The 12,408-nt window shown below is 44.8% G+C and overlaps 1 protein-coding gene across 4 annotated transcripts in view; it reads left to right on the top strand.

Moving 5' to 3' along the window:
• ULK4 (unc-51 like kinase 4) overlaps nt 1-12,408 on the top strand; it is a 511,677-nt gene that overhangs the window by 342,545 nt on the left and 156,724 nt on the right. For all 4 annotated transcript variants that reach the window (XM_060180360.1, XM_007517784.3, XM_060180362.1 and 1 more), the window contains one exon: nt 7,109-7,207. In XM_060180360.1, coding sequence (XP_060036343.1) covers nt 7,109-7,207 — 99 coding nt within the window. The remainder of the gene's footprint in view (nt 1-7,108; nt 7,208-12,408) is intronic.

The following is a 12,408-nucleotide window of genomic DNA, read 5'->3' as shown; positions in this document are numbered from 1 at the left end:
CATGCTGTTAATTTAATATCACTCTTTGGTTGTTACTTTCACAATGCCCTGATGATATTAATATGTTAAATGACCACGTCTTGTAGATTGTAGCTATAAAAGAGCCAGAAAAAATGGTCTTGGGAGAACTATACTTGTTAACTATTGGGTGTAGGGTACAGAACTTTGGAAGTAGGAGTGGTGTGTAATTGTACCCTTATTATCTTATAATCTTGATAATAAATAAAATTAAAGAATAACTAGATCCTTAAAGAAAAAAAGAGCCAGAAGATAAATTGTAGAACAATAGAAATCTTCCTTTAGTATAGGCAATAAGGTAGATATCCAAGCATACTTAAAAGAACACTCTTTTTAAAATTTATTTTTACGATCTTTTTTAATTGGATAGAGACAGCCAGAAATCGAGAGGGAAGGGGGAGATACAGAGGGAGAGACACACCTGCAGCCCTGCTTCACCACTCATGAAGCTTTCCCTCTGCAGGTAGGGACGAGGGACTTGAACCTGGGTCCTTGTGCACTGTAACCTGTGCACTCAACCAGGTGTGCCACCACCTGGCTCCAAGAAAACTTGTTAATACAAAATGCTTTCTAATTATTTTTCAGTTTGTCTGTGTACCAACAAATCACTGCTGGATTTTGTTTCTTTTTTTTTTTAAATATTATTCCCTTTTGTTGCCCTTGTTGTTTTATTGTTGTTATTATTGGTGCCATTTGTTGTTGGATAGGACAGAGAGAAATGGAGAGAGGAGGGGAAGACAGAGAGGGGGAGAGAAAGATAGACACCTGCAGACCTGCTTCACCACCTGTGAAGCGACTCCCCTGCAGGGGGCTCGAACCAGGATCCTTAAGCTGCTCCTTGTGCTCTGCGCCACATGCGCTTAACCCGCTGCACTACCGCCCGACTCCCTGGATTTGTTTCTTACTGTCTTCAGCACAGCTGTGTATTTTATGACTGCCATTTTTGTAAATCCTCCCTTATATCTACCACATACTGCTTTTGGACTTTGATCTTCCTGATACTTGGCCTCAGTCTGAGACGGGGAGAGTCCTGGAGACTGAGCTAGGGGACGGGCCACGTGAAGTGGAGTGTGTGTCAAAGCCCTGTTCACTGAACACTGAAACTTGCAGCACTTCCCAAGCCGGCTGTCACTTACTCTGTTGCTGGATTTTTAATTTCTTTTTCCTCACATGCTCTGCATCAGGGATTCTTCTGCATTCAAAACCTGTGATTGCCAACAGAAACTTCTCCAGAGTAGCAGAGCGGAGCTATGCAGTGTTTCCATTGGCTTGGCTAAGATTTCCAAAGCTCTTCTGTTTTGCAGGGAGGAGGGAGAAGGGTTGTAGTGCTGTGTCTGTGGAGGCTAGAAAGCAGGGAGAAATAGCCTCTGCCCTCAACCGTCCGTGATTCAGAATTGGCTGCAGTTTAAGCTTTTGGAGTTGTGTGGGAAGGACGCAGAAGCAGAGAAGGGCCCACCAAGGACCCACTCGCGTGCAGCTGGGAAGGCAGCCTCACAGACTGGAAGCCTTCCTCGGATTCAAATTCCAGTCACTCCCCTTTGTGTCTTTATGACCTCACGTCACTGATGTCCCCGCCTAAGAATCAGTCTCCTCACCTGTCAAGTCAGCATGATAGTAAGTCCTCTGCTGTGCCACCATGGGATTAAGTGAGAAAAGAGATGTCAAGATGCATGCAAAGTGCCTGATGTCGAACCAGCTCGGGGAGGGTTGGCAATAGTTGGTTGCTGTATCTTTAGAAGCACCAAACCTCATTCTAAGAAATACTGAAGACAGGGAGTCGGGCAGTAGCGCAGCAGGTTAAGGGCACGTGGTGCAAAACTCAAGGATTAGAATAAGGATCCCGAGGGAGTCGCTTCACAGATGGTGAGGCAGGTCTGCAGGTGTCTAATTTTCTCTCCCCCGCTCTCTCACCCTCTTCTCTCCATTTCTCTGTCCTAACAACAATGACATCAATAACAATAATAACTACAACAATAAAAACAAGGGCAACAAAAGGGGAAAATAAATAAATAAATAAAATATAAAAAATTAAAAAAAAAGGAATACTGAAGACAGGTCTGCGTCCTCTTCAACCCCAGGAGCTTCGATCTACACGTGAGACTAGAGCAGTTGTCCTGCCCATCTTCTGGTGACAACTGCATCTACAAACAAACAGCAACTCATTTGTCTTGTTACCTGTATGCCAGTCACCGTCATCACCTCAGAAATGACAGGCAAGGCGGTATTGTTGCTTTTATCCAGGAGCTGCCCATTTCCTTTCCTTCCTTTCTTCCTTTCTTTTACCAATAGATTCTTTTTAAAAAATTATTTATTTTTATATTACAGAATTACATGTCAACAGGGGTCTGAATCTATACCATTCCCACCACCAGAGTTCTGAATCTTCAGTATCCCCACTGCAATCCACCACAGCTCCCCTAAGGCTGTAGACATGGGCCAACTCTACAACTATCTGTCCACTTTTATACATAGTTGCCCCCTTCTTCTTCCTGATCTAATCCTCTCTTCCCCTCCAAGCCACTCATGACAACATCACGACCTCCATATGTCCCTCTCCTTTTCTTCTCTCTCTCTGGGTGCTGATGGAGCTGGAGTGCAGGGTCCTCTTATCTTCCTCCTATCACTTCTACTCCACTGGGAGTATGGGTCAAGGTTGTTTATGGGGTGCAGAAGGTGGAAGGTATGGATTCTGTAATTGCTTCTCCACTGGGCAGGGCCATTGACAGGTCGATCCACACCCCCAGCCTGTTTCTGTCTTACCCTAGTGAGGCAGGGCTCTGGCGAGGTGGGGCTCCAGGACACATTGAGCTGTCTGTTTTCTGGTTGTTAAAGCAAGTGAGATTTTTTTTCCTGCCTCAGCTCATAATTTTCATTTTGTCTTTCCCTTCAAAGATACCGGGATGGGCCAGTGATACCTCCCAGGTAGCTTACATGCCTTGTCTTGCCAGTCATGCGACCCAGGTTCAAACCTGGGCATCACCTAGGAAGAAAGTCTATTGCTGTCCTACGTCTCCCTCTCTCTGTCCTTCTCTAAAGAAAACAGTGAACTGGAGCAGTGAAATGGCTCTTGTACAAGGTCCCAGCTCTGTAAGAGAAAAGCATAAACTGCACACCTCAGGACCTTCTCACCATCTCTGCAATGGAATTCTCTAAGTCCTTGGGGAAGCACCCCCCAAAGTTTTAGTGTGTCCTTCTGAGTCCGTCTGCCAGGCCTGCACTCTGCCCAGACGCATGCTGAGCGCTCTGTACTTGCCAGATGGCTCTCTTCCTCACTCGAGGGCCGTGCTTCATGCGACTGCCAGCTCTTGAAGCTTCCTTGCTCTCCACGTCACTCCTCAGACACTTCACTCCTACCTTTCCTCCTGTGAAGTTAGATGCCATTTTTAAAAAATATGTATTTTCAGTAATTTTTAATTTTTTTAGGCTTTTTTCATTTTATTTTATTATTATTTTTAAATATTTATTTTATTCCCTTTTGTTGCTCTTGTTGCTTTATTGTTGTCGTTGTTGTTGGATAGGACAGAGAGAAATGGAGAGAAGAGGGGAAGACAGAGAGGGGGAGAGAAAGATAGACACCTGCAGACCTGCTTCACCGCCTGTGAAGCGACTCCCCTGCAGGTGGGGAGCCGGGGGACTCCAACCGGGATCCTTATGCTGGTCCTTGCGCTTTGCACCATGTTCGCTTAACCCACTGCGCTACAGCCCGACTCCCTTTTCATTTTATTTTATTTTTACCAGAATACAGCTCCACTCTGGCTTATGGTGGTACAGAGGGGATCGAACCTGGGACTTTGAAGCCTTTGGCATGAGAATCTTTTTGTATAACCATTATGCTATCTGCCCCTGCTGTCAAATGTCATCTTTTCTTGTTCCCCATCACCACCTGGATTTTAGCAGTTTTCACACTTTGCATTTAACATTTTTTTCCGCCTCCAAGGTTATTGCTGGGCCTTGGTGCCTGCACTACGAATCCACTGCTCCTGGAGGCCATTTTTCCCATTTTGTTGCTCAGGTTGTTGTTGTTACTGTTATTGTGCCATTGCTGTTGTTGTTGTTGTTGGATAGGACAGAGAGAAATGGAGAGAGGAGGGGAAGACAGAAAGGGGGAGAGAAAGACAGACACCTGAAGACCTGCTTCACCACCTGTGAAGTGACCCCTCTGCAGGTGAGGAGCCAGGGGCTTGAACCAGGATCCTTGCACTGGTCCTTGTGCTTCGCACCATGCGCATTTAACCTGCTGGCCTACCTCCCAGCTCCGCTTGCCTTCCTTTTAATTCAACTGTGGCAGCCTGTGTGCATATGGGACGAGGGGCTGTGAGTCGCATCAGCTATGTCTCAGGAGCCCGCACAAGATGGAGTTTGCATAGGACAGTGAGTGCTGAGTGAAGTGGGCCAGGGCCACCCCGCTGCAAGCTGTGTTCCACTGTGAGCTTAGGTCTGCCTGGTACTTGACAAGCATGTGCTTGAGGAGTTGGAAGTCTTCTGTTCTCTGTAGACGCTTTTCCCTTGTGTTTATTTAACAAGTCTGTGTCAGTCACCTTTCTGTATGTACTAGAAATAGAATTATGTGTTATTTCTGGCCACTTTTGCAGCCTGAAGAGTTCATTGTATTTTTTAAATCTCATCTTAAAGACTACTACATTGTCATTTGATATTAAATAACTCAGACATTAACTTTCACATATATATAACTGTTAAATTTCTCTTTCTACCCAGAGTTCTCTGAGAACTGTGCTTTTATCCAGCAACCCCCTCAGTACAACTACTAGAATACGGGACAGTGGCCTCCCATTCAGCATGTCCAAAGTCGGGCTCAGGACTCACTGCCCCCAGCCACTTCTCCTACAAGCAAGCCCGGCCACCCTCATCGGTCAGACCAACTAGAAACCTGGTGGTCCTTCTTAAAAGTTGCCCCTGCTTCATATTTCATACCTGATCTGCTAATAAATAATGTCGAGTTGACCTTATAAATAATCTAGCAATTCTAGCTCTGTTGTTACCACCTCACTTCAGTCCACCATCTTCTCTGGCTTGGACCCTAACAACAGTCTGGGCAAAAACTACTGGACAGCCAGGGAAGGGCTAAGTCACCACACAGCTATGAAAACTGGGCAGTGGCTCATGGAGAGGGTTCCGTATGATCAGAGGCAAAGGCAGAGAACCTGGATGGAGAGGACAGTGGCAGATCCTGGCAGAGAGGAGGGTTCCTCATCGTAGAGGGGGCCATTGGCATCATAATGCACAAGGGCCACAGATCCAGGAATAAAGGCTTGAGGGACATGTGGGAGAACTGGTGACTTTGCTGCCTGACTCCTTGGTTCACTCCTGCATCCATGCAGGGACCCCTTTAATACCCCGGGCTTCCACAGTGGGCCTAGAACTGGAGGAGGAGAGCACCTTCCTATTTTGTAGATTTGTATCTTTGCCTTTATGGAATCCTTTGAAAAATTTGCAAGGAGGTAAGCAAGGTCTGGACTTTTTGCTGGCACCATACCAAATGATTATTTAGCTCTTGAAGGACCTGAGGGACGACTGAATGGATATTGTTGAGAAAAGACGGAGCACAGGTACTTGAAGCTTGTCCCTGTGTCTCCATCTGTTGACAGACATGTGTTTGCAAAGGAAACCATGGAAATACCCTTTACTGCCAAGGCCCGTTTGGAAAAAATTGTTTTTATTTTTCCTAAGAAAAAACTCCTCTAACCTAAAGGATAATGTGTTTATGTAAAACGGGCTTTAGAAGGCGGGAATTAACCAGAAAGCTTTAGAAAGGTCCAGACCTCTAACAGTGCCTCACACTTGTTTCCTGGGAGGAAGCTCTATTTTTCTGATGAAAAGACAGTTGGGGAGGGAGAGAATGAGGGTGGAGAGGTGACTCCATGTTTCTGGCTCCCATGACTCCCCTGCGCTATAGAGAGGTGCAGGTTGTTAGAAGGAAGGTCTTACTTGGAAGTTCTTCTGAACCTAAGAAAATAGGCAACTCAGATTCTTCCCATATGTCTGAAATAGAGGGAGAAATGTGGCACTCATGAGAAGGGTCCTGGGATTAAAAAATTAATAACCCATAGCAGAGCAACCGGAGGCCTACACGAGAGGTTGTGGCAAAGACCACTGCCTAAGAGTGATTTTGTTTCTCCTGAGTGAAATTAAAGAGTGAAGGTCTCTGAATGAAATGTAAACAGATAAGCAAATAAAAAAAAATCAGTTCCATTTTCATTGTAAAAGTAGTCAGTCACCTCTGTACCAGTAATCGCCTGTAGGATTGGACAGATTTGTAAGACCACTAGGAGAAGGTCGCAATCGAAAGTAAAGCCACACAAATGTCATTGCTTTTTTTTCATTTCCCTCCAAATCATTATAATTTCTTTTTTTAAATTTTTTTATTTTCCCTTTTGTTACCCTTGTTGTCTTTTTATTGTTATTGTTGTTATTGTTGTTTTTGATGTCGTCATCATCATTGGATAGGACAGAGAGAAATGGAGAGAGGAGGGGAAGACAGAGAGGGAGAGAGAAAGATACACCTGCAGACCTGTTTCTCTGCCTGTGAAGTGACTTCCCTGCAGGTGGGGAGCCGGGGGCTCGAACCGGGATCCTTCCAGTCAATGTAGACCGCTCTCTGAAAACCAGCTTCTGTGATAATACTCTGGGCATGCATTCTAAATGCTGTCTGCGCATGCCCAGGAATATAGAGACGGAAAACATAGCAAAATAGCATTTGGTATGTAGTATGGTGTGACGATGTGCATAAAAATCCCCCAGAGAGAGACTCCTGAAGTGCCACCTGAAGCCATGGAGCCTGAGGGACTTTAGACTTGTTGAAAGTCTAAATGGTTGAAAAATCAGACACTTGTCTCCCACAGTCTGCGAGCAGCGTCCTTACTCATCCAGTAACAGCTCTTGTCAGTGCATTATCTGTGGGACCCCCCAGCTCTGCCTCTGTCACCTCTGCTGGAGCGAGTGGCAAGACACACGTCCTGTCACGTCATAAAGTAACTTTGGTGGGAGTGGGAGGAGCCTGAGTGGACCGGCCCCTAGATGTAAGCTGACTCATGTTCAGGATCCTCTTTTGCTTTCACTCCCCCTGTTCCAGGCACAGAAATCTGGCTCAGGAGAGGACACACAGGCTGCAGAAGACCTGCTGCTGCTCGGCAAACCTCTGACAGAACTCGTCAGCCTGCTCGTCCCGCTGGTAGGAGCTCACCTGTTCGTGTGTCTTACAGAACACTGCTGAGCTTGAAGTGATCGCACATGAATTTCATCATGTCTTAAGTGTCTGCCATTTTAGTTCCTTTCAAAACTAGAAGCAAATGAAATTCTAGAGGATTGTTTGGTGTGGAAATAAGGTGTTTTTTTTTTTTTTTTTTTTTTACTTTGCTTTAAAGCTGTGTTGCTTAGTTGCATTTAAAGGAATACCTAAGTGAGGAAGACTTTCAAGTCCGTAATGAATGTGAGGTAAGAAATAATTCAGAGAATAAAATCTGAGAAGAGAGAAGGAAGTTGTAAGGATAAATTCTCTTTCAAAAGGATATCTTAGAGTCATACATGACACCCAGGCTTCACCAGAAATGCAAAAGCACAGATACAAACTTAGGGTATAACTCTCAGTCTCCACAGAAATAAGATGAAATAAGTGAAACTAAATAAAAGCAGGTAAGGGCTGGTGTGCTAGCAAACTGACTGTGCAAAAAGTCTTTAACACCTGAGGCTCTGAAATCCCAGGTTCATTCTCCAGCAGTACCACAAACCAAAGCTGAATAGCGCTCTAGTTAAAAAAAATTTAAAAAATTGGGAGTCGGGCAGTAGCGCAGCGGGTTAAGCGCTCGTGGGGCAAAGCGCAAGGACCATCATAAGGATCCCAGTTCGAGCCCCCGGCTCCCCACCTACAGGGAGGTCACTTCACAGGCGGTGAAGCAGGTCTGCAGGTGTCTGTCTTTCTCTCCCCCCCTCTGTTTTCCCCATCTCTCTCCATTTCTCTCTGTCATATCCAACAATGACATCAACAAAAATAATAATTACAGCAACAAAACAAGGGCAACAAAAGGGAATAAATACATATCAAAAAAATTAAACAAACAACAATAATAACAGACCAGGTGACACTATGCAAGACCACTGAAGATAGGAAAGGATTCCAGCAGAAACTCAGTTTGCACCAACTTAAGAGTTTTAGCCAAGCTTGACATGGGCCCAACTTATAGACAGGTGATGTTCAGCCTTGAACAAAGTCATAATGTCGGTCGATGAAATCCCATAAGGCTTCTTCAGCACTTTTCCCGATTTATATGACTCCTGGGGCGAAGATCCAGGTAACACCTCACTTGTCACCTCCACCCTTCAAAGATGCAGACAGTGCTTTTGTCCTCTAAAGGCTGCGATGACTTGTCTTGTTCTCCCCTCTGGCTCAAAGAAAGGCAAATGCAGTTTGGCCATGTAATCCCATGGACTTTATTGTGTCCCGTGAATGAAGATTTGGTTCGGCTCGATGATCAAAAGAGGAGAAAGATCAGTGACTAGTGAGTCACATTAAATACAACCTATCTGAACTAGAGTTGTTACAATGTGATGGCTATGGGATCGCAGTGAAGTGAGGTCCCGGGACCTGGACATGGCCCTGGCAGAGTAGAAGAATCTTTTGTATGTGACTTTATATGAAGTTACAGGGAAACAGTAACATTAAATCCTCCAGCTGAGAGCACAGGACTTACCACCATCTCCCTCAGAGGCTAAAGTCAAGAAACAAGTGACTCTCACGAACAAAGAGGAAAGACAGAACCGACCGTATGCTCTTTAGGGGCATAGATGGCTCGCTCACACAGCCTCACTAGTTATTAGTGAACTGATACAATACATGATATAAAGGATAATAATGGTTTTTGCAACACATTACATTTAAAAAAGCAAAATAGCTTAAGAAAGATAGGTGAAGAGCCCGTTATAGATAAAGCCTTAAGGTTACTCTACTCTCTATATGCTTTGGAGATAAGGCTTGGTGTCTGTGTGTTCTGTTACTTATTTCCTCTTAAGTGAGTTGATTCCAGTTGAATTCATTAGTAAAATTTTGGTCTTAATTGTGTCTTCTTTCATATTTTTAAATCTGTTTTAATATTCAATATAAGATTTAATAACCTGCCCCCCCAAGCCCCTCCCCCAAAACTTGTAATTAAGCAAGAGAATGATTCTGCCAATAACAGGAATAAAATACACAGAAAGCTATCTTCCTCCTTGTTAGAAAGATCAAGTGGAGAGAAACAATTTTGCAGGTCTAGAGGGAAAATTCACCAGACAGTGTGTCTGCCTTGCCATGCAAATAGCGCAGTTTCCAGTTCCAGCAGCTCTGGTGCTGAGTGCCTCTCTGACTGCTGAGAGTCCACTTGAATGAGAAAAAAGTGACCCAGGAGGCTCCAGCGCATCACAGTAACGATGAAGATGAAGAGGAGGATGAGGAGGGCTTAACAACCGCGGCCTGTGAGGTCACTCTGACATTCTGGCTATTTTTGTAAATGAAGCCTTACTGAACACAGTGACACAGATAATTTGTTTCATTATTGTCTGTAGCTACCTTGCACCTCAACAATGTTGTTGAGTTACCGCAGTATATTTAGTTATAATTGGATCTGTTTGGTTTGGCTCAAATCAGGACATAGAAATCGCACTGACTTAAACAGTGGAATTTTGATTTAAAGAATTCTTTAACTTTGATGGCTTAAGATCATATGATAGGGGAAAACAGTAAAATCTCAAGAGATACTTAGAGCACACTGAATATGAGAAGGAATACCCAAGAAAGGACAGAGGGGGAAGGGAGTCTGGCAGTAGCGCAGCGGGTTAAGGGCACATGACACAAACCACAAAGACCGGCATAAAGATCCTGGTTTGAGCCCCCAGCTCCCCACCTGCAGGGGAGTCTCTTCACAGGCGGTGAAGCAGGTCTGCAGGTGTCTGTCTTTCTCTCCCCCTCTCTGTCTTCCCCTCCTCTCTCCATTTCTCTCTGTCCTATCCAACAACAAGGACACCAGTAACAACAACAAGAACTACAACAACAATAACGACAAGGGCAACAAAAAAGGGAAAATAAATAAATATTAAAAAAGGACAAAGGGGATGATTTTTCCACAACCAGGCTTCAGTAGAAGGAGGTGTTCTGCAGCTCACAGCACAGATACAGGGTCACTGGGCTGTCTGGTCTACAGTGTTTTAGAACCCTGGGTCCATACTCCCAGAGGGTTAAAGAATAGGAAAGCTATCAGGGAAGGTGATGGGATACGGAGTTCTGGTGGTGGGAATTTTTCCCCTCTTATCCTATGGTCTTGTCAGTGTTGCTATCTTATAAATAAAAATTTAAAACATAGATGTTGTACTGCACCAAAGTAAAAGACTCTTGGGTGGAGAGAAGGGCTCAGGTCCTGGAACAGGATGGCAGAGGACGATCTAGTAGGAGCTGTTTTGTTATGTGGAAAACTGGGAAATGTTTTGCATTTACAAACTATTCTATTTACTGTCAACTGTAAGCCATTAGTTCCCCTCATAAAGAAATTTAAAAAAAAAGTTAAAGAAAAGAAAAAAGAGGAGACCCAGCAGGATGCAGCTAAGTCCTGACCGGAGGGCTCCGGGAGACAGGGTGCCCCTCTTGGTGAGGGGCCAGGTACACATCTACATGTGTAGAGGGAACCCCAAGACAAGCCTGTGTGAGAGGCATACACGCAGGGAAGTTGAGGTGCCAGTACCCACTGGGGAGAGTAGGAGACATGACCACTGGCTAAGAACTGCTGAGGATCGCTTGGCTAGGTCAGGTCTCCACTGGACCCTACCACACCTGCACTTATTATTATTTATAAAAAGGAAACATGGACTAAACCACAGGATAAGAGGGGTACAACCCCACACAATTCCCACCACCAGAACTCCGTATCCCGTCCCCTCTCCCGATAGCTTTCTTATTCTTTATCCCTCTGGGACCCAAGGTCATTGTGGGATGCAGAAGGTGGAAGGTCTGGCTTCTGTAATTGCTTCCCCATTGAACATGGGTGTTGACTGGTCGACCCATACTCCCAGCCTGTCTATCTCTTTCCCTAGTGGGGTGGGGCTCTGGGGAAGCAGAGCTCCAGGACACATTGGTGGGGTTGTCTGTCCAGGGAAGTCTGGTCGGCATCCTGCTAGCATCTGGAACCTGGTGGCTGAAAAGAGAGTTAACATACAAAGTCAAACAAATTGTTGACCAATCATGAACCTAAAGGCTGGAATAGTGCCAATGAAGAATTGGGAGGTACTCCATTTTGTAGATAAGCTAGTAGGCATATTTTAGTTATATTCCAAAGGGTCTGTGGCTATACTAGTTTTTTTTTCCCTCTGAGCCTGAAATCTGATATGCAGGTGGTTCCAAGTTATTGTCTGGGAAGATGATGTTATGGCTGGAAAAGGGACAGAAAGCTGGATCAGGGAAGAGAGTAGCTCCCTAATATGGGAAAGGTATACAAATGTTGTTGACTGTAAAAACCCCATCGATGTGATGTGGTCTGTCACCCATATTCAGCTTAGGAGCCTATGTGACCTCTGCATCCCTGTAGATCTGAGCTCACATTCTGTGGTCATGAGTAGAAATGTTCCAAGCTGCCCCAATATCAGGACCCATCTTCCTCAGGTGGAACATAGAGTATGTTCTCCAGCCTCCCTTTGTAGGATGGAACATTCTATACCGTTGTTGACCAAAGTTGAAGGCAAGGTCCTATAGGAGGCCCACAAAGGGGTCTATTTTGTCGTTCCTGATAAAGATGACCAGTAACAATGGAGAGAGGAATTTATTTGAGGTCTAAGCCCATCATGTCTCTTTGGGAATCTCAGGACTCCTTTAATAGGGCCTCAGCTGATGGGCACACCTGCATTTCTAACAGGACGACAAAAAAGCCCTTCTTCCTACAGAGTGTCCTCTGGGAAGGTGCCCCCCCACACACACACACCTCAGCTCTTTGGGCTCTTAGATCATGTTACTTGTGGCTTAGTCACACTGAGGGTCTACTGGCCAGGTGTGAGCTGGGATGAATACGTACACTTTTGTCACTGAGGGATGTCCTGAGGTTTAGAAATGACCTGTGACAAGAACATAGCAATGTATCTTCTCTGAGAAAGATGAACACATGTTTATAGCTGTGCTTAAAGTGAAGAAAAACGTGAATTAGGCTCTATAGAACCAAAACTGGAGCATATACATATCAAAGATATGTTTTACAGTGGCCGTTAAAAAATGTAATAGGTTACAGAATGAGGTCCTGGAATTGCTTTCCTACTGGGAGAAATGGACAAAAGTGGAGCTTTTCTCGGATGGGGATACTTTTGAACATATTTTGCCAAAAGGTTGGATAATGAATTTTAGCTTTTGATTTGGTCTTGTGAGGG

Source organism: Erinaceus europaeus, chromosome 21 (assembly GCF_950295315.1).
Source record: "Erinaceus europaeus chromosome 21, mEriEur2.1, whole genome shotgun sequence".
Lineage (NCBI taxonomy): Eukaryota > Metazoa > Chordata > Mammalia > Eulipotyphla > Erinaceidae > Erinaceus > Erinaceus europaeus.
The sequence above is the reverse complement of the archived record's forward strand: the minus strand, read 5'-3'. Positions and strand labels throughout refer to the sequence as shown.